This window comes from Rissa tridactyla, chromosome 1 (assembly GCF_028500815.1).
Source record: "Rissa tridactyla isolate bRisTri1 chromosome 1, bRisTri1.patW.cur.20221130, whole genome shotgun sequence".
NCBI classification, from domain to species: domain Eukaryota; kingdom Metazoa; phylum Chordata; class Aves; order Charadriiformes; family Laridae; genus Rissa; species Rissa tridactyla.
Window position 1 is genome coordinate 103,115,885 of NC_071466.1, and position 21,476 is coordinate 103,137,360.

The 21,476-nt window shown below is 45.1% G+C and overlaps 1 protein-coding gene across 1 annotated transcript in view; it reads right to left on the reverse strand.

Moving 5' to 3' along the window:
• Positions 1–3,187: 3,187 nt before the first annotated feature.
• Positions 3,188–21,476, reverse strand: part of CLIC6 (chloride intracellular channel 6) — a 34,800-nt gene continuing 16,511 nt past the window's right edge. The window contains exons 2-6 of the mRNA XM_054188398.1: positions 9,555–9,664; positions 8,979–9,104; positions 7,661–7,767; positions 6,491–6,672; positions 3,188–5,091 (exon numbers count right to left, since the gene is read on the reverse strand). Coding sequence (XP_054044373.1) covers positions 4,930–5,091; positions 6,491–6,672; positions 7,661–7,767; positions 8,979–9,104; positions 9,555–9,664 — 687 coding nt within the window. The 3' untranslated portion in view covers positions 3,188–4,929. The remainder of the gene's footprint in view (positions 5,092–6,490; positions 6,673–7,660; positions 7,768–8,978; positions 9,105–9,554; positions 9,665–21,476) is intronic.

Consider the following 21,476-nt stretch of genomic DNA (forward strand, 5'->3'; position numbering starts at 1 on the left):
TCTGCTCTCCCAGCCCTGCCAGGTATTCAGGATCTCTCACCAGGAATCTCAGTTTGTAGGGCAGCAGCTCCCGTGCGTGGTCAGTAAAGTCACGGTGAGCACCTACAGAACCACTACAAGCCTTTGGGTAGCTTTTAAGGGTCCATGGGGGGTATCTGGGTGGCTGGAAGCGCTTAGGTGGTATCAGCACTTGGGGTGGCTGGTTGAGAGGGATGTTTGCTAACCTGGTCAAGGCTCTGCCACACTGTGGATAGTTTCTGTTGACTTGAACATTCAGGGTCATGCCTCACCTTAGCACTTGACTACTAGTTCTTGACAGCTTAGAAATAACCTTTCTAATAACCTAGGGAAAAAAATTGGCTTTTAAACTAAACTTCAGCCAGTTGTAAAGAGCTTGTGAAATTTAGATATTTGCTTATACTCAAACAAATAGCATGTTGATACACATGAGGGATACTAACTTGCTTTCATGGGGTTTATTTTTTCACTGCTTTGAAGCTGTTTTAAAAAAAAAAAAGAATGCATAGGGGGAAATATGTAACAGTTAGTTACCCCGCATTTGATTTTATTTCAGTGTGCTTTTGGAAGTACTGCATTGAGCGCAAGTAGTGCTTAACCTTCAAGTTGATGGGTCATGCTGAAGACTAGGATACTGACGCTGAGAAAGAAACCTTCAAACCTTGAAGAGTTTTCTACACAAGTGGTTGAAGATCAATTAATTAAGCAACTGTATGACCATATTTGCCTTGCGTATAATAGGTGTCTAAAAGGGAAATGTAAAAAATTGTATTTAAAATAGTAATATAATAAAAACGGTTTTTTTGTACAAGCAACACCACACAGAAGACTACTTGTGCTAATAAGCATTTGGAAATCAGTAGCCCTATCTCCACAAACATGCCTTTAAGTAATGGAACATGACCTCTGCCCTGGCATGGGATCAAGCACTACAAATGTGTGTCTACATATTACATCTTATTGCATGTCAAGGCCACTCAGACGACTGGTGATACTCTTAACACCACAACTTGCTTGCTTTCTCTGTCTCATCTAATTTGTTCTCTAGTAAATTGCCTTAAAAATAGCCTTTCAATAGTCTTTTAAAAATAGAATAACTCAAATGTGGACAAGGGTATTTTCTTAAAATAATCTGTTTTGAGAAGGTCCAGACTCAGAGGCTCAAAATGTGTAGAAGGTACAGATTCATTTAGTGTACACTCAAAATGTGTAGCAGATGATACATATTCATTTACTGTGGAATTGTGCAGACACTTTAGCTCACCCCATCCCAGGACAAATGAAGTGACTGCAGTTTTCTGATGCTCTGGGTCATTTCTGTGACTTCGCTACCCACATCTTCTCCCTGCATTGCCAGAAATATGCAAACACCAACCATAAAGTGCTGGTTTAGGTAGCATCATGTGTGCCCAATGATCCTTCATGGAGGGCTGGAGCCATGAGTAAGAGGAGTAAGGAAACCACAAAACATTAGGTTTCAAAACTATCAGTGGCCACAGGCATTTAATCAAATATCCTTCCAAGCAATATCAGATTTTAAGTAAGGAAAAAATACCTCTGTTGAGTGTCTGAGGCTTTTTTTCCCTTTACCTGGCAGTACTGGAAGTGCAGGCATGTGACTCTGATGAAGTCTTGGAAAAAGAGGACGAGGGCGGTTAAATGAATGATCCGGAGGGAAAAAGAAGTTTCATGGTGTCAGTAAACCGTAAACACGGGCATAACACAAAGCAGCATGCCGTTTCAGGCAGATATGTCTCTTGCCCTTTTCAGTCAGTAAGGACAAAGAGCTGCTGCTGATGCCTGGCACACCAGCTCCTGAGCTGCAGCCGGCTCCGGGGGCCAACACGAGTGCTGTGGTTGGGTTGGGAAAGCAGGCAGGGGCAGGCCATGGGGCAGTTGTTACTATGGGTCCAGGAGAAGGAAGCCAGTGTGGGAGCTTATGGAAGAGAAAGGTGATATTTATTCTAACTGGCACGTAGTTTACTGACTTTCGGTGTCCCATGGGTCACCTGCACCCAGATGCCCACCCAAGCGGTCTGTGTCTGAGGTGGCGGGCCAGTGCTGCTGGCTGTCATGTCCTGGCATGGGATTCTCTGCTGGTGGCAATAAGCTGTTTTCTGGATGTGCCTTTTATACACCCTAGGGATCTGACAGGTTCTTTAAGTCAAAGGCAAAATTCCTGCATCCCATTGTTGTGTGGTTTTCTTTATCAGGATGTTTTATGGCTCCCCTCCTGTTCCTCCTCGTCTCTTTACCTTAGCTTGAGGCTTCAGTTTGTTCTTTGCCTTCTTGCTATCCGGTCCTTTGAATTAATTTGCTTCTACAATGCTCCATAGCAATTAGCCTCTTCCTTTTTTTAACCCTTGTTGCTCTGTTTTTTCTAGTGCTTTCACACACACATTTTCATTCGTCTTCAGCAACCTCAAGACTTGTGTGACAAATACTCTGACCTGTGCCAAAGAGCATTGCTCTCACCAATATTCAGGCATGATTTGGAGGGAGGTGCTGTTCCCCACAACCAGTGTGGCCACCACCCTGTTTCCAGGAGGTAGAAAAGAGCCGTACAGATGTGACCCACACACTGCTTTGTGCTCTCACGGCCAGAGAATCGCTCAGGCTCTCTGTTGCTAATTGATGATTAACAGTCATAACTGTATATATGGTGAGAAGGAAGAGAGGGCCAGGAGCAGGCTCATGCATTTGGATTCCTCCAAGAGCTGCCAAGCAGTGTGGGCAGTCGCTGGCTGTTTTGGATCATCCCAAGTGGACCTTCCCAAGACCAAACAGTTATAAATGTGGCCAAACCCAAACCTGCGTGGATGTGGGACAGTTTGTGCGAGGTGGTCAAGGATTATGCCCTGGCCCTTTGTTTTTTTATTCAGCAGTAATGGGAACCACCAGTGTGTATTGCTCCCAAGATCTCACGGGAGGTCCATGACATACATGATTCCTCCAAAATCAAAGCTGGTTTAAATTTTGCCTCTTATTTCTTAAAATCCAGCCCACTGTTGCAATGCATCTTACCAGGAAATTGACAAGGAAATAAAGACAGAACACCATTCCAAATACTTATGAATTTGTATATTTTCTGTTTAAATTTGTAAGGCATATGAAAAGAGCATACAGATTTAATTTTTTATATATTTTATATATATATATATATGTATGTATTTGAAAATACAAAGTAACAGTTAGTAATATGTGATGAGTCACTGCTTAGCTATCAACCCCGATATAAGAATTCACAATTGAGGGCGGGAGGGGAAAGGTATTGTGTCTGTTTTCTCTAAAGGCAAACTAAAACTGCATATTGAACAACGCTTACAAATAATTGTGATAATAGCACATTTGCATCAGAACTGTGTAGTTTGTAAGACGAAGATATCACAGACACAACATATCTGACACCGGCTACTACCTTAAACGCTTTGTTAGAAAGCAAGCGTGTGTTTGACATGGACAAGGATGAATGACTAGTCTACAACAATCTTTTTGCGGATATAGGTGCTACAAAGGCTATTTTTAGCCATTTTCACATCTGTTTTGTTCATACAGGCAAAATCCATCAGAAGGAAACTTCCAGGTGACCCTATGACTAAAGCATTGCATCCTCTACTCTTGTGTGCTTGCTGAGAGCCTGCTCAGCAGAAAGCAGCTGTGGAGATCACTTTTTGTAGTCCATACGTCTCTAATAGTGCTCTCCCTGATGCTAGAGGGTGTTTCTTATCAGTACTGGCTGCCTTGAACACGGGCTCATGCAAGGCTGGAGGGGTTCATCTAATCCACGCCCCCCGCCTAAGGCAGGAGGTGGGTCTACCTTGTTTCTGATGGATGCCTGATTGATAGATACATGGATAGATGTTCTGGTAGATATCTGATAGATACCAGGTATCTATCAGCTGTAAAGCTCTCAGTAATGAAGTCCTAACAGCTGCCCTGGGAAAGCCAATATGCTGAAGCTCAACCAGGAAAAGGAAGCATAGAAGGACTGTTTCTTTCTTAGACCCTCTCCTCCCCTTTGCTTTCCAAAACCAAATGAGAGTCATGGAAGGACGACCAAGAAAGATCCTACGTCAGTAGCTGGGGACAAATGTTCACACATTTCTTCTGTCTACAGTGACAAAGTCTCTCCCACCTCCCTTGTCAAATATCTACTATCAGATAGGCCACAGGCCAGTGACAGTCTGTGTTCCTCTCTTAGGGACCATCAGGAGGGAAGTTTGATGGGTTATGCAGCCCTGAGAGAGAAGGCAGGAATTTTTATTTACTTATTTATTTTTCATACCAAAGCAGACTCACACAATGTGAAAAGGAGTCATTCTTTGTTGACCTGCCCTGCAGGTCTCTAGCACAGAGGAGAGGGCTTCTGGGACGTCAGGTGTGGTCCCACCTACAAGCTGGCCTCTCTCCTGGGTTAACTGCTGGCTTGTGGCCCTCTGAGGCTTGCAGAGAAGCAAACAGAAACCCTCCCGGTAACCGTGAAGTTTGGCAACAACTGTGAAACAGAGATCAGAGGCAGCAATAATGACAGGTTAAATGCGTGTTAGAAACAGGGCTATCTCTTCTCAAAATTCAGCAATTTAGCATAAGTCACTAGTCTGTAGTATTGCTATAATTGTGTGACCTACACTGTTTCCCTAACTTCAACAAATGCTTTAATATTGACTGATGCCTTTAACTTGCAATGCACAACAGACGTTCATGTGTGCAGACATCTGTACAGACACACAAACATATATGTATATAATTTAAGAATGAGCAAATAATGCTATACAATCATTATAAAAGAAGGATTGGCCAATAGCAGAACTTAAAATTACACTGCAGAATGTATGCTGGCTTTTGTTTTTTCCATCTTGGCTGGTGCCCATCTAAATCTCAGAAGTAATAAAGAACAGAGGCTTCTTCTGTTTACTTCATTCTCTTTGCAACATCCAAATACGCGTACTCAATTTCTTGATCAGCAGGACAAGTGTTTGTAAATTCATCTCTTGCATACGCATTGTTCAAGTATCTTGAAATCCCTGTCATTTCAGGTGGAAAATCAAAATTTCTGTATTTTTTTGCAACAACCTTTTATTAAAAGAAAAAAGAAAAATACCATTACACACATGGTCAAAAAAACCCCAAGCACCAAATCTACTCTTTATGCACATTTTTAATTTTTAATGTGTAATTCTGTCATTATATGCAACGTAGGGGGAAAGGAAAAGGAAAGACAAAAGAAAAACAGAAGACATGGGATGAAGAAAGCTAACTAACAAGCTAACTCACTTAAAAGGATTTATTTGGTATAAATATTCTGCTAGAGCTATGCAGAGCTATGTGGGCCAGTAGACCACACCTGGAAGAGATGCGGCTCGCAACAGCAAAAGAGCTAGCATAAACCAGAATTAACAGAATAATCTTACAGCAATAAACTGGCCCACACTTGGATACTTTCACTGAAACAGAAAGGGAAAACTTGAATTAAAATACTAAATTTCAAATGGCTAGGGAAAACAACTGTTGCCCAATAACCAATCCCTCCCTGTTGGCCAGCAAGGATGGTGTGATGTTCATCCTTCATCATCCTTCAGACGTTCACCTGACACAAGGTGATTCTCTGCTGACCCAGCTACCTCTCACGCTTCACTGTGCCTGAGCTTTGCGTGGGTGTGGGAAAGGGCTCGTTCCCTTGCTGCTCTCCCTGGAATAGGTTCAACCAGGACATCTCTGGGGAATGTTTTCACTTGTGGAGGTGTCAGAAAGCAATTCCATCCACTCTTCCTCTGGCAAAATAGTAGTCAAAAGGGAAATTTCTGAAGCGACCTTCTCTGTTTATTTGAAAACCGATGAATTTCCAGTGTGGCCATATCTCTTCCAGAGCCTGGTGGGCTCCAGAGTAGACCAGGGATGGGCTGTGACAACACCCAGACATCTCAGTCACCAGGACTATTAGGTGTGTGTGGACGCTCCACAGCCCTGCAAGAAGAGGCTGGGAGCCTTGGCTGGAAGGCAGTGGGTGGTGGCTACCCTGCCAGCGTTAGTGGTACTAGTGGTGATATTCAACAAAGCAAGAATTTTGCATTAAAGGTGGGAGAAACACGTTTGAATTTCATTTTTTGATGGCTTCTCGAATTGGCAGGGCCAAAATAATTTAACCTTACTGGTCCATGGCACTTTGCATCTGAAATGGAAATGAAAACAGCTCTCTACAGCACTGAATACAGCACTCATTTCATACTTGTGGGAGGCTTAGCCACTGCAGTCACAGCCCAGATAGGAGACCAGATATTCTAGTTCCAGAGTCACCCATTTGAGGATCAGCCTAGCTTTGCTGTAATGAAATGGCCTTGTGCATTAGCATTCAGTGTCCCTACACAGCTACTGTGTGGCCTCAGAACAGATAAAGGATTTCTCCGCCTTTTAGAAAAGGACTTGAGCTTCTGTGTCGCACTTCTCTCCAGGAAGCTAAAAAGCAAATCCAAACCTTGATTATATGGAGCTTTGGTAGGAGGTTGCAATCCGCTAAGGTGAGCTCATCTCCATCCAGGAACTTCCGGCTGGAAACAGTGATATCCTCAGTGCTGTAAGCATCAATTTCATCAGGCAAGGGGCTATTTAAATAGTTGTCCAGCTTCCTCAGGGCTTTAAGCAAAGATTTTTCCAAATCTAGGTTAAGACAATAAAAACGTCATTCAAGCCTGTACCAAGGTCTCTCTGACACCAAGCAGAAAGGCGACTCCTGCATCCTGTCTTCTGGCACCAACCCAGCTCGCAGACAGCCGGCCATGCCAACTCCTGCAATTCCTTTATCCAAAGCTTAAAACTTAATGCTGGGATAAGAGCCCTAAGTAGCTAAAGGGGCTTCTGAGAAAAACCAGACTGGGGCTGTGTTACCAGAAATGGCTCCGCAGACATCTCTGCGGGGTGTGCTTTTGCAGAGTGGCCCGGCAGAGCGGCTCTGCCTTCACATTGGCTCTTGCCTTGGGAGCCACAGGGCAAGTGCCTGCCCACAAGCAGGACAGCAAGGCTGGGGGCAACGACGGCGAGCCACCAGGATGCCACTTTGGGGTATACGGGAAACTGGCCTGTGAGTCCTGTGCTCCTTGCACAGGAGTGGGGTCGGGGCAGCAGGGGCTGGCAAGGGTTGGCTGGGGGTTTCGTAGGCTGGTGGTGCCCCAGTGCCACTGGGGAGAGGGGAGAAGGCAACAGCAAGAGGAACAGGGCTGAGACCTAGAGGACAGAGAGTAGTTAACGCATGGCAGTAGTGAAGCTCCTGCTCCAGAGAGACGTGCCACGGGGCTAGAGTCCTCATCGCTTACACAAATGGAGTGGGAAGGTAAGGTCTCAGCTCAAGCGGGCTGTGCTTTTAGCGGAGCTGTTGGGAAGGTGCAGCGTTACAGGCTTGAGAGCTGAACAAACAAGGAGGAGCTGGAGCCGGTGCTCCCGTGCTGGCAGTGGTATCTGCCTAAACTAATTTTGGGAATCCCCAGAGCAGAGAGTGAATAGGCATGGATTTCCACAGCCTTTATGCTCTGGAAAACGACTGTTTAACTTAAGCTGTAAATGGGATATCTCCAGCACAGTATGCTAGAATTGTGTAGCTCTAAATTCTTCCAGCAACTACCAGGGCTGATGAAAGGGCTGCAGCACATACTTTCATTAGCATCCTTTCTTGGGTTCTTTATGAACGCAGAGAATTTTGCAAACACGTCATTTCCTGCAGAGTTAGACTCGGGGTGGTTCGGTGCAAGTTTGGGATACCTGAGGAGTAAAAAGAAATGAAAAGAAGTTATATGAGTAGCCTTTATTTTCATCTCCACTAATTATTTAATATACATTATTGACACTGCAGCCTCACAATATACGGCCACACAGGACTCTCAAAGGGAACCATCCTGAACCAAAAATCACTTAGCAAGTGCAAATTTAAACCACATGGTTAAATCATGTGGATGACCTCCTTTTCCTGAGGGGGGTGGGAAATGACGGTTGTGGCTGCAGATATTGCCCAGGCAGCCCAGTGCCTCGCACAGGCCTCGTCCACTGGAGGTGAGGCTGCATGGAGCGTGGCTCCTGCCACGAGGAGGAGAGGAGGGAAAGTCCCTGCTCACACCAGCGCCTGCTCCAGGCTCCCAACCTCCTCGCCTGGCCATCAGCAAGCTCAGAGCGGCCGGTTGGTCCGGCAGCTGTTGTTGCCAGGGGCAGATAGGAAGGGAAAAATGGAGGGGAGCAGCTGCTTGCCTGGTTTAGGTCAGGTTTGGCGGCTTGAGAAGGCAGCGCCATGGTGGGGACTGCTGTCCTGGGGGAGAGATGGTGGGTGGGTGGTGGACATGATGCTGTCCATGGGTGGGACCGTGGGGACAGTTTGGAGAGAGGTGGGAAGAGCTGCTGGGGTGGGGAAGGAGAAGTCCGGAACCTGCGTGCTAAGATGGGCGCAGCCAGCCACTTGAAATGAGCCCCAGCACGTCTGCCATGTGGGAGGCTTCCACTGCCCTTTTCTTCCAGCTACTTGCTCCCAGTAAGCATAATGATTTGTACAGTGCGAAGGGGGACACCTCAAACAAACACAAGTGGGGGAAAAGAGGTTAGTTTTCCACAGCGGCACGCAGGTTTCTGCACATGCTGGCCACAGCGGGGTGGGTTTCATGCCTCGAATTTCCCTCCTTGCGGCAGCACAAGCAGCGGACTTGGGGCAGAGGCGAGGGCAGTGAGAGGAACACAGACGGCATCTCGGGGACACCCTGGGGACACTCCTGGCACGGTGCCAGGCTTCAGCGCTGTTTCACTCCAAAAGTTACCCCTCCCACAAAGCTCCACCACGATGGCCAGACCAGCTGCCCCCGCCCCAACCCTCGCAATTATAACCCATGCCGCTCATCAAGGGCCTGACCCACCGAAACCAAGGGGTTTCGGTCACTCACTGACCGCCCTCAAGGGCCGTGAGGGGCTAAACACAGCCAGGCATACGGTACCGTGGAGGCGCTAGTTTTTCTTCCAAGAACTCCTCGATCTTATTGACATCGGTTTTCACTTCGCCGTCAAATGTCATGAAGGGGGGATTTGTTCCCGGGGCGAGGTTCTGCAGGTCAGCAGGCTTTCTGACGGGAGGAAGGAGATGGGGTTAATCACGACAGGGACCAGTTTTGCTATTTCTACAGCTAACTGCAACGAACTGTTTCACCTTTAAAATAGCAGGCTACTCTACATCTTTCTTACAAAATAAAACTTAGCCAGCTGCCTCACACCAACAGCGTGAGAATTCACTAGCCCAGACCTGAATGTGCTCTGAAATGCTTAAAAACAAATAAAAAAAAAAGTTTGTCTGAAGTTACAGAGAGCTGCTGCAAAACAGATTAAAACCTCAACTGCTTCAAAGGAGTTAGTCCACTTTATACTAGTGAACCCTAAAGAGGAATCAGGCACCCAGACTGTTGGTGTCATGCCAAGTCACAGTGCGCATTTCAAATCTATCAGAAGAGAGTCACCCTTTAAAAGTCACCATTTTGGAAAAGTTGTTCTGAAAATGAGAACTCCGGTTACAATCTCACCTTTTCAAATCCACAGTTGTGACATTAAATATGACACCTTTTAGCCACAGAATCATAAAGAGACGCTGAGAGAACGGGCAATTTCCAATACTTTCTCCATCACTGCCAGCCTACAATTAAAAAAAAAAAAAAAAGGTATACATACTTCTGTGATGATAGCAAATTTTGATAGCAGATGCAGTAGGAAAGTAGAAAACCCAGATCTGCTAAGAGTATGTATAGCATGTTACTCATCTCTACTAATACATATCTTCATGCAAAGATTCTTTATATCCTCCTCCAAACATGCACATAGATATGAAAAAGAATCCTGTCATCTTGGAGATGTAGTTTTTCATTAAAATGCACAATGAATATTGCCATCAGATAGAAAACAAAATTGAAATCACAGCAGTCCTGCCACAGGAAATAGTCTCCGCCTCATTTGTCTATGTGAACATAAATCTACTTAAGTCACTGCAAGATTAAAACAAGTTAAATCCGTTTATGATCGCAGGAAACAAATAGAGAAAGATTTACCAGCATAAATTGAGACGTAATGTCTAAAGCACTGAAGGGAATAAACAGCATAAATCAAAAGATTAAGAATTTCAAAGTGAACAACTGTGGGGACCCCAGAGAAGGAGGGAAGCTCGGCGGCAGCCTTGCTCCAGCTGAGCCCACCCGTCTCTGTGCTTTGCTGAACTGAGGACTAATGAAGCACAAATGCCACATCCCCCGGCTAATCCCTCCTCATTTTAGACTCAAGGCTCCCACTTTTAAGACTGAAGTGTGGCCATATCCTCTTTTTCCACATGCCCTTGTAATGATGGCCTTTTCTTTTTGGCTAAACGAATCATCAGGTATCAATGTAAAGCACAAGAAGGGCAGCTCACCATACAAGTCACCACAGAAGTGCTGCTCTCATGTCCTTTGCATTGCATTTTGTTAAAAGGCTTCGTTAAAATAAGGCAAAGTCTTGCGTAGTTGCTATTGGTTAAATTAGGCTTCGTGCAACATTGTTGGAAGAGAGCAGAGGCCTAACTTTTAAGCCCTTCATATGATTCTCCTAAAGCAGAGTTTTAAAACTCAAGATTAAATGTAAGGGCACAGAAGTAAAAAACCAGGTGTATCATTTCCTTAGTTAATAGGTTAGTTCATTAAGGTTTGAAGACCTTATAACCAAACAACATACATTAATGAAACCAGTTCTACTTGCTCTTTTACCTTCCTCAACGCTATCAAATGAATCTCACATATAGTAAAAAGTTCTCCATAAACAAACATTGCCGTTGCATAGCTCACCTTCACAAAGAGCTCTATGTCTGGAAATGAGCACCTGGTCTGGAGCAGGCAGGTTTCTGCCATGGAGCTCGAGGGACGTAGGAGGAGCGACACTCCTATCGACTTGAAGGATTCTCCTCTGATAACTCTCTGCTGCTTTCTGCCTGGGGTACTGCGACAACCACTGGCTTTCTTGGCAATGAAAACCAGAATAGCCTATTGCTTTAAACACTGCCAGGGTATGAAAACTTTTAGAAATGCTAGAACCGCTGGACGGCTGTGTTAGAAAAGCCTTGTTTTGTAGGAGGCAAAAATGAAAGCTGGTCAAAAGCTACTATTGTATTTTTCCTCCTACTCAGAGCACTGCTTTCCAGCACTGTACAGTTTACAGCACCAGGAAGACAGAAAACTACTGCATATTTCATAAGAACACAATTACAAATGCTGCTAGCATGTGCTTATCATAGACTAAATACATGTCACTACCATTCTGACTCTTATGTCATGTTTTACCCACCACACAAGGTAAAAAGGGGGTGAAGGGTGTTACTGTGACCCCGGAGTGCTAGCAATGGGTATCCCAGGCCCTCTCAGTACTAGGGGAGAAGAGCAGTCAGGGGAGAAGCAACAGTCAGGGGATGTCGTTTTGGAGGTGCCGTGTCTGGAGGAGGCAGGCAGATACGACTGGCGATGGGCTGGCTCCCGTCAGCTCCTTTCCAGCTGCCCCTCATGCTCTGCCGCAACCACGTCCCACCCCCTGCCCGCAGACAAGCTGTGCTGCCAACAGCCAGCCATTCACCCAAGACGGGCTCCCAGGGAAACCCCTGGAGCAGGACACTGAGGGGACAGCAGCAAACCTGGTACCAACCTGTGCTTTGGTGTCTTAAAGAGTTTCTTACAGAGGAATTTAAACCATCAACCTAAGCCAGTGAAGAAATAGTCTTACAGTAAGAGATTGCTATGGTCTGGGGAAAGAAAGAACAAGTGTTCAGAAAAAAAAAAAAGAGTTCCTACAACTGCTTTGATATTTTCATTCAGTCTTTGATAGGAAAAATTAAGTTATCTCAGCAGGGTTCATGTGCCATTCAGAGAACTTTGCAGATAGTCCTGTGCTCAAGAACAGCTGTGTGATCAAAAGTGACAGCAGGGTGAACTTTTCCTGATCAATTACAATCTTCTGATGGCTATTAAATACTAACATTTTGGCTCTGTCTAACTTTTACTGGTGGAGCTAAGGAAACACAGCTGTTGCTTCATTTTGTCCCACATCACCCTGGTGACAGTAAATTTCAGGGAGCCGGACACAGCAGCCCCAGCCTGCTCTTCTGGGGAAATGTCCACAGGTAGAGTCAGAGACCCAGGTCAGGACAGATGTGTTACCTTGACAAAGGCAGGCGTGAAGCAGGCACTGAGTCCCAATTTGTCCATAAATGGAATGACAAATAGGCAACCAGGAAGGTGAGGGACTGGCAGCCTTGGGGAAGTTACAGAAGCAACCTCCTCTGTTGTTTCTAAATGCAAACTTTTTAACGTCCGTACCTACTTGGTAGGAAAATTTACTACAGCACTACTGATTTTCTATTTTGCAATGGCTAAAATAGCAAACAGCCTCTCAGCCTTTTACCTTCATGTCTCTCCCTGCTAGCAACCTTTCACAAAAAAATAAAAAAAAAAAAAATTTGAACACCAAGGAATTGAGTAAAACAGGATTAAGCATCGTTGATTACAGCAATGCTCTGCAAACTGTAATGACTAAGATGATTGATTTTTATTTGGTACTTCTTGACTACTTCTATGGGCTAGTTCTGATGGTGTTAAACATGACAATGAAGCTCAAAGGGCATCTGACCTTCACATACTGTGCTGTCTCCCTTCCCATGCTGCCTACAAGGGACATTAACAGTGTACTGCTGTCATAGAATCATAGAATGTGTTGGGTTGGAAGGGACCTTTAAAGGTGATCCGCTCCAACACCCCTGCAGTAAGCAGGGACATCTTCAACTAGATCAGATGTGTTCTGTGGTTCACCAGAACTAGCTGTGTTCTGTGCAGTGCAGGTACCACGGTCTCTAGTGAAGTGCTGCGGTGTTTGCCCAGCTTTGCTGTCCCCAGTGGTTATGGTAAGAACTTGGCTTTTACAGCAGAAAATGAATTCACAGAGACCTGGGTGTTTCTCCATTTCTGGTGCGTCCATGATCCTTCTCACAGGCTAAGGAGGAAACCTTCTGAGCAGTTTCCTCGTGAAATCATTGGTGCAACTTATCAATCTAAATCTATTCTAAAAGCCCATGCTATCCCGGCTGTGTAGCACATCCCAATGTCTAAGACGGGGCCATGTTCTCTTGGGTTGCTGTGCCTGGACTGAGAACAACAGGCAGATCTTCCAGAGTTACTCAGTCAAAAGCCTTGGCTGATGAGGTCCTACAGTAAAAGAGGCAGCAGCCATTCAAGTAGGGACAACTGGGAAGCTGGTGAACCATATTGAACTTTAGGAAGCTGAAAGCCATTTAGTCCCCAGGGGCTTGAGTGCTGGTTGAGAGGCGAAGGGAGGACAAACCTCTAGACTAGCCACGCCAGGGCTGGTGGTGGATACCTCCAGGTTTCCTTCAGTTCTTCAGAGCTGGAGGCAAATTACAGTAGCCCACACAATAGCACAAGCAGTGATTAAACCTTTCCCTACTGTAACAGTGACTAGCAGTCTGAAGTGCCTGCAAGACCTTAAACACCAAATCTGATTCAGAACTTGATGTGGTTTGACCTGGCAGCTCAAAGATGCTACAGTTTCTTATAACCTTTGCTGAAAGCCTGGAATGTGGGTATTGTGGTCTGCTGTGGAAAACAGGGTGAATGCAGCTACCTAAAATGCCTTTAGATACGTCAACTTGCATTTTGGCTTACAGGAGACAACTGTGTTCTCCTAACTCAGCTCATCTAATCTGGGGATCTAGAATTCCTACTGGACATAAAAGCACCAGTGACACAAGCCAAAGGTGTTTGTTCAAGTTTCCAAACAGAGGGTCTGCCATGACGACACCAGCCACTCAAAAATCACGAGCTGGGACACTGAAATAGCTTTATAGCTGTGTGTTGAGCAACACGACAACAGCTGAAGTATGCCATCATCGTACAATAATGTACTTTCCAACAAAGCAAGGGTGGCCTTTTTGCAGAAGTGAGACTGTGTGTTGACACCTTACCTTGCATGGACACCATGCAGCAGTAAGAGAACCCAAAAAGACCCATATTAACACCCCCAGGAAGACAGTGCAGCTATGGGCATTGCAGCCTGGGAGCAAAACTCCCTGCATTTTTCTCCATCCCCAGCAGTGCTCAGGGATGTGTAACTTTGAGCTGTGCTTGGTACACACACAGAATTTAATTACACTTCCTCGCTGTTGGGCTTAGTGATGATGCAGGGTGAAATCTTAACTCCGGTGAAGTCAGCGTGACTCTCTTGCTGTTGATTCAATGGAGGGTTGTGTTTCCAGGCTGGTTATAATCTTAATAACCAGGCAAATGCTGCTGTAATTGTAAGTAATGCTGCAAGTTGGCCTCCACCTGCAATTGTTGCGACACTCTCTTAACATCCAGCTCTTGTGGGTGAAGTGGGACAAATCCCCAAAACACAGAGCTGGGTTTTATGCTCTTCTGCTGCTTAAATAGATGGCTAACCACTGTCTTGAATAAGTGGCATTTACGTTTTAATTGTGATCGGTCAGGGAGGTCAATATGCTTTTTCTAGTAATACTGGGATTTAATGAGTTCATTAATCAAACAATTAAGAGAGCCGTTGCTGCAGAGTAGAAAAATGTTGGGCCGTGCATAGAAGCTTTTGTTCAGAGCCTTCAGAGCCCTAGGCAGCGGTTGTATATTGTGACAGCATTGACTTATGACGGTTCTCCATAATCACTTGCCATTACTCAATGGGATTATTAACCTACACTCCCTGTTATCATTCATTTTTCACTGTTCCACACTCTCTTCAGTCTTTTTTTTTGTTGTTGTTGTTCTGGGTCTTACTCAAAGATGCTGGGAAAGGGAAAAGCTCTCCACACCCTTCTTTCCACAACTTAAGCTCACAGGTAGGACCATCATCATGCCCTAGGCTAATTTCACTAGGCAGCAAGACCTTATGCACGAGATATTAAAGAGGTTCCCAAAAGAACTATATTCAGTTTCTGGAGCTGTGGCTGCCACCTCGGTTCAGCAGCTCTGCTTTTCTGAGTAGCCTTGAAGAGGTCACTTGCCTCCACATCCTCATCCATAGCAAGACGATAATTATAGTGACTTTACCCAGGAGTCACACACTGTGTGTCATTCTTAAACCAGTAGTTTGGGCCCTCCCTGAGCTGGAGCTGCTCTGCCCCTGGAGATGTTGTAACAATTTGTTTTGTAACTGTTTCTGTCCAAACGTCTTAGGAACCAGGTTTTTGAAGGTTCTTCTACTGACCTCAAATGTTCTGTGTCTTCAAAATCATGATGAGTGGAATTTGTTTTTCCTGGACTTTTCGTTTCCTTTTGAAGGTTAAGCAGGAAAGAAACAGTTCAGAATGAGCAGACTCTTTTATTTGTTTTCATATAATTATATAATCCCTTTGAAGCTACAATAAAACGGAGAACAAGGAGCATAACTTTTTTTTTCCCAAAAGCTGAACTCCAATTCCATTTTCTTTCTTTGACACGAGGGAGCTAAGTTACGTCCTTTCCCGTATTTATGCTGGCTAAGAGGCAGGTTTATCCAGCAAGTAGAGCAGAACCGCTGCCTAATGGGAGACAAGGAACCGTCCAGCTGGGACCAGCATCGTGGATCTGCCCCTGCCTGTTCTGCTGAGCTGGCTGTCTCAGGCTGACCTGGGACTTTCCTCCAAGTTTCCTTACTTGATCCTCAGCTATCAGGCAGTTTTTTTGTGTGCTCTTCCTTCTCATACCACACCAATAGTTCCCCTCTCCTTTTTCACAACGCATTTGATCTCCTGTCAAAGAACAGGAACCACAGCAACCGGCTCAAAACTACTGCCTGAAAAACCACAAGGAGTTCGCAAGCTCGGGCCGCCTGTGGGAAACAACTTTAAGGCTGGGTGCGACTTTCAAGACCAACAGCTATTTTGCTTTAATTCCTTCCAGAGCCTCATTTGTTCGGCACTGGCACGGATTAACTGAGCCCACTGCATTCCTAGCACCGACTCTTGCCCTGATCTAAGCCCTGCAATGCCAGCCTGACGGCAGCAGCTGCTATGGGCAGCCACCACCAGCTCTGCACATGTAGTGGCAATGGAAGAAAGGCCCCCGTGGCCGACAGCTCTGCTTCCTGCCCTACGGCACCGCCGGGACCAACCATTGAACTTGGCTGCAGGATGGCCAAGGAGAAAGGGGAGAGGAGCCCCCAGTGCCTCCCCCTTCCTCCTCGTCCCCGAGAGGAAATCCCTCTGGCTTACCATGAAGTGCCCAAGCCATTTTTTTTTTTAAGAGCACTTTTATAAGATCACAGGCAGAAAGAGAGAGGGAAGCTGTATGACTGCACTCCCATACTCCCACTAGCTCACATACTCCCACTAGACCTCCTTCAGCCTTGGCAACAGGTTCTGAGAAGCATGTGGCCTTCACTGCAGCGACACCAGAAAATGTCTATTTTCTAGACATAACCATGTTCTGTTAGCGTGCCATGACAGATACATTATTTTAATTAATTTTTTAAAAAAGCATCTACTCCTTGAGGGTACCAAGTGTGGTTTACATTCTTGATGCCTGCTACAGTATTCATGCAGATTCCTATAGTATCACAACACTGAAAAAACCACAAAATCGGCAATATTACTTCAGTTATGAATGCAATAAAAATATAGTTACAAGTCATTTGGATTCACTGAAGGCAAGTATAATGCACTTAATAACATATGATATTCTATGTTAGGCACAGAAGCACCACGGGCATATCATTTGGGTCAGATCATGTTTAAAGCAAAGCTTTTTTGCGAGGAAGAGACAGATTACCTGGAATTTTCTCTATCTAACCAGTGTTCATTTCGTGGCCTAAAGCTAGGGCAGGAACACCCAAACGCTGAATTTTAGAGAACTCTTTTGATGCCACCTACTGGGCTGGAAATGGAAATCCTGACTTCTGCTCTCGGAGCAATGTGCAGTGGCAGCCTCCGACATCAGCACATCTCATCATGGGAGGTTCTCCCCTGGAGCCACCTCCGCAGCAAGATACCTTGCTTTTTGGTAATGGCACTCTTGAGAGTACTTGGGATGCTGAAATTGTACTTCCAGGCTAAGTTTTAAGATGAAGCATCTGTAATTTAAAATACATTTTAATGGACAAAGTAAAAATTTTGCCACTTTTTATTCCAATACTTCTAAACAGTCATGTAGCTCTGCCTATCCGCTAATATCCAACACATAAAACAGATGTTTCCAGCTGCTGTTTAATTTCTCAGCCAAACAGCAGAAATATTCATAGTGAAAGTGTGGTTGGTAGTTGAGATTCCCGCACATAAATTTTATTTTTGGTACTTGCCAGGGTAGACTCTTGCTCTGTCTAACATCCACAACAGTGAAGTTCAATGAGAAAGCTGTGTTAAACACAGATTGGACACTCCTTCAGGTAAAAAAATTAATTTCCCCTTCACTTTCTCTCTTTTTTAAGAGCAAAATAAGCACCTTGATATTGAAGTGTGCCATTAGGAGTTTAGTTTTAAAAAGAAATGTATCTCATTTTATATTTAGAAATATTAATAACATCTATCTTTTGTCTTGAACAGTGTTACAGGGTTCAGAGAACAGCAAACATACTTAAAGGATTACAACTTTGAACACGCAAGTTCAATAACACACTTTTTGTCCTAAACCCTAATTAAGCTTTCAGGTTAAGGAGGCAACAGTAAACGTAACTAGAAGCATTCTGCTAAAATTAACTTCTTTCTCTATTTACAGTGCTAAGACAAAAAAGCATACAGGGGGAGGAGGGAGCAAGTATACTAAAATGTTTTCTCCAAAGAATGAAGAGGTGGTTTGACTTTCACCATCCTCTTCTACGATGTTACTTGTAAGGCCCCTTTTTCCTGCTGAAGCTGGAAGTCTACTCCTGCTGACTCAAATGCCACTGGGGACAAAAGCTGAGCATCCTCCTTCCGATGCAAACAGCTTCTAGTAGTTGAGTAGCTGAATCTTCAATCAGAAGAGTGTCCATGTTGAACTCTACCCCTGTAGGAAGCATCGCCCTTTTCCACCTCAGCAGAAATGAGCCCCTTCTCTACCCACCACCCCCTACATAAGAAGGACCAAGTTAGGGTTGCAAAGACCATCATGGCTGGAGCCTTCAGCTACATCATAGACAGGCTCTCACTCCATACACCCGTCCTCGAGCATGTGTTTGGGTGGTTCAAGGTATGGTCTCAGCAGGGAGGTCATTCAGTGCAAGACTGAAAGGATCCCCATGACCACCCATCCAAGCTAAGCCATGCCGACATGTTGCAATAGATCATGCAGGGCAATCAAAATTAGTAATCTGGACGGTCAGCTGAAAAATGGACCCTGGAGCATCTGGATAACTTCCTCTCTCTTCCCTTTCTCCTACCTCTCTTTCAAGTCACAATCAGTCAATGCATTTAGGCACGCCTGTAACTTTTAAACAAGCAAGTTGACTCACCAACTGCAAATAGAAGGACAGGTCCTTTAAGTTTTTTATCTGCTAAATAGCCTCTTGAATGGCAACCTGAAATGCAGCAAGTTACATTGGATCAAGGGGAATTAATTTTGTTGTCAGCAAAAAGCAGACTTTCATTATAAGTCCTGTGCACTCAGTAGGGGAGGAGAAATAACAGAGCAAAGCATCAATTGACTTTACATCTCAATGATCCAGCCTGCAAATTGAGGCACTCAGGGAAGAGGACACATTAAAAAGGGTATGTGCCCAGACCAGCAAGCTGCACAAAACCTGAAGACAGATGCAGGCAGAACTACAGGAAAGAATTCTGGAGGAGGAAGCAACAACTCAATTTGTGTGCACTTGGCTTGACCATGACCTGCTACTACCCTGGAGGGAAAAGCCTGGGTTTGCTACAGAAACGTGGAGTCGTCTCCATCCAGATCAATGGATGCCACGTGCTACAGGGAGAGGCAGCAGTGCAGAGAGTCCCACTGCACAGAACAGAATGCAATTAACCAAAAAGCACGTGTCTTCTAGAGCACTTGGGCAGCTGGAAGTGGTTCAAATCACCGGGCATGTTGGCTTGCCTGTTCTTTTCCTCCTCCTCACAAAAATGAAAGCATGCACTGGTCCAGGAGGGAGCCTTGGAGGTCCTGATCTGCAGATGGAGCCTGCAACCCAGGAGGCAGGAAGAGCATCAGCACCACCAGTGCTTTTTGGAACAGACTGAATACCCCACAAACTGATAACCCTAAGTGCTGGGTTAATGGAAAAACAATAAAATGGGTACAGACTGTTATGTTACACAAGGAAGCTGGAAGAGTCACATAGAGCCAGACAGAAAAAACAGGTCTCTGGTTAGTAGAGACACAGAACGAGAGAGACTCCTTGAGTATTCATCATCTTGCCTGTCTCACCCACCCACTCACTTGGGATGATGTGCCCACTGGTAGTGCTGCTTTCTCCTGGGAACAGCACTAAATAGCCTTACATAGTTTAGGCATCTCATTTAACTTAAGTGAGCTGAATCCCACCCTTGGAGACTTCTTATCAGCTAGAAATAACTGCTGAAAAAAAAAAGACCAGAGTGCGTTATTCCCAGTATGTCTGACCCAACTCTCTGGTGGAGCCATAGGGAAAAGGCAACGTTGCTTTAGGTTACATCAAACCTGGCGCTTCCATGGAGGCAGGGCAGCGTTCAAGCCACAGCACAAGACACCGTACGTGGTCCTGAAGATGTCTCTGCAAAAAACTGGTCCTCCGCCTTCATGAAAGATTAAAACAAACTCAGTCAAGTGCTACTAAGATGACGATGAAGATGAGGAACCTATTATACAACAGAGGACAGGAAAATCTGTTCTTGTTTAGACTTGCAAAGCAAAGACTGAGGGAAGATGTGATTACTCAGTGCAAGTATGATTTTTTTCCCTGATAGTTGGGGGTGATGCTGAAACAAAAACAAACGAATGCAAAGTGGCCATGAATGTTTCTAGCTGACAATCAGAAGGGCTCCTAACCAACCACCACAGCAACAAGGTTTTGAATCAGGTTTCCGGTATAATTAACAAGTGTATCAATATGTATGTGCATATGTGACAGCACAAGAGGAAAAAAAAAAACATTTTGTGTCAAGATGAGATCTGATCCCTTTCAGCAGGCGCTTGAACCTGTTCTCTGCTGGGAGGTCCCTTGCTGACCGTTGTTTCTTTGCCCACAACATGGACATCACTCCAAGGACAAGACGATGGCAAGTGCCATGCCACGCCACTGAATGTGTCCAAGGGAAAATAATGCATGTTGCAAACTCCAGGGTAATGATGGAGGGGAAATACTCATTAAACAGCAGCAGCTATCCCAAACAGAGTTTACACTCTAAAATAATTGAATGATTCCTTGGAAAAGGAAATAAATGATGGATACGGTATCTCTGACAGCGAGCTCCAGCCAGACACCAGACAGGGTAGGATGCTGTTGGCAACAAAGAGAGTCCACGTGTTAAGACTAGCCAGACAGCAAAAAAGTAAATGGTGACAGAGGTTACCCTCTTCTGAGGAAGAACAGGACTACAATTAGCACAAAATAGCATTTTATTTAAAGTGGCTTAAGCAAATCATTGCAAATTAACTGCTGATGCTGTATGTTTGATGTACGCCTACAACTAGGGATGGACACATGCTAGTACAGGACAGTATTCATCCACTGGCCAGGTACAACGGCCCAACTTACAGAATACAAGGAGCGATGCAAGGATCCTAGGGATGGCAACTGAAAAAACACTCTCCTCAGCCCAGTAGCCTCACACAGCAGTGGCAAAAGGCAAGTGTCTCAGCTGCAATGGGACACAAATTTGAGGACAGGATCCAAACGCAACCCAGGATGGCTGCAGCAGCAGCATCCTCTCAGGCAGCGAAAACATCGAAGCAGCTCAGGCCTAAGGGAGTACAAGAGGGCTCTGGAGGTATCTCAGCCACCAGCTGACCTGATTGTGGATAATCATCAGAACAAGGTATAGGAATACATGGTACCAGAATGTCATCTAACAGAACAGCAGCGGCAATGGATGGGGAGAAAGTCTCCCACCTGCAAAAAGCAATACCATCAAAGGGTGGGATGTTGATTCAAAAATGAGCTTACCTGGAAGATTATGAGCCACCAAAAGGCTGGTGATAAGGAGCAGTAACTTTCATAGAATCATAAAATCATAGAATGTTTTGGGTTGGAAGGGACCGTAAAGATCATCTAGTTCCAACCCCCCTGCCATGGGCAGGGACACCTCCCACTAGAAGACAGGTGTAAGTCGCTGAGTGCCTGGACCAGACATCAGGAGATTGCTCTGGGACCCTGGGGCTGGCCACTGCTGGGGCACAACATGCACGTAGCCAATCCTCTTGACAAAGAGCCAGATCAACTGCTGAAACCCATCAGTTGTTTGTACCCATCAGATGTTAATGCTTATCCACAAAAGAGGCTACAAAGATGATTTCTTAGGAGTCCTGCCTTAAAGGGTGTCA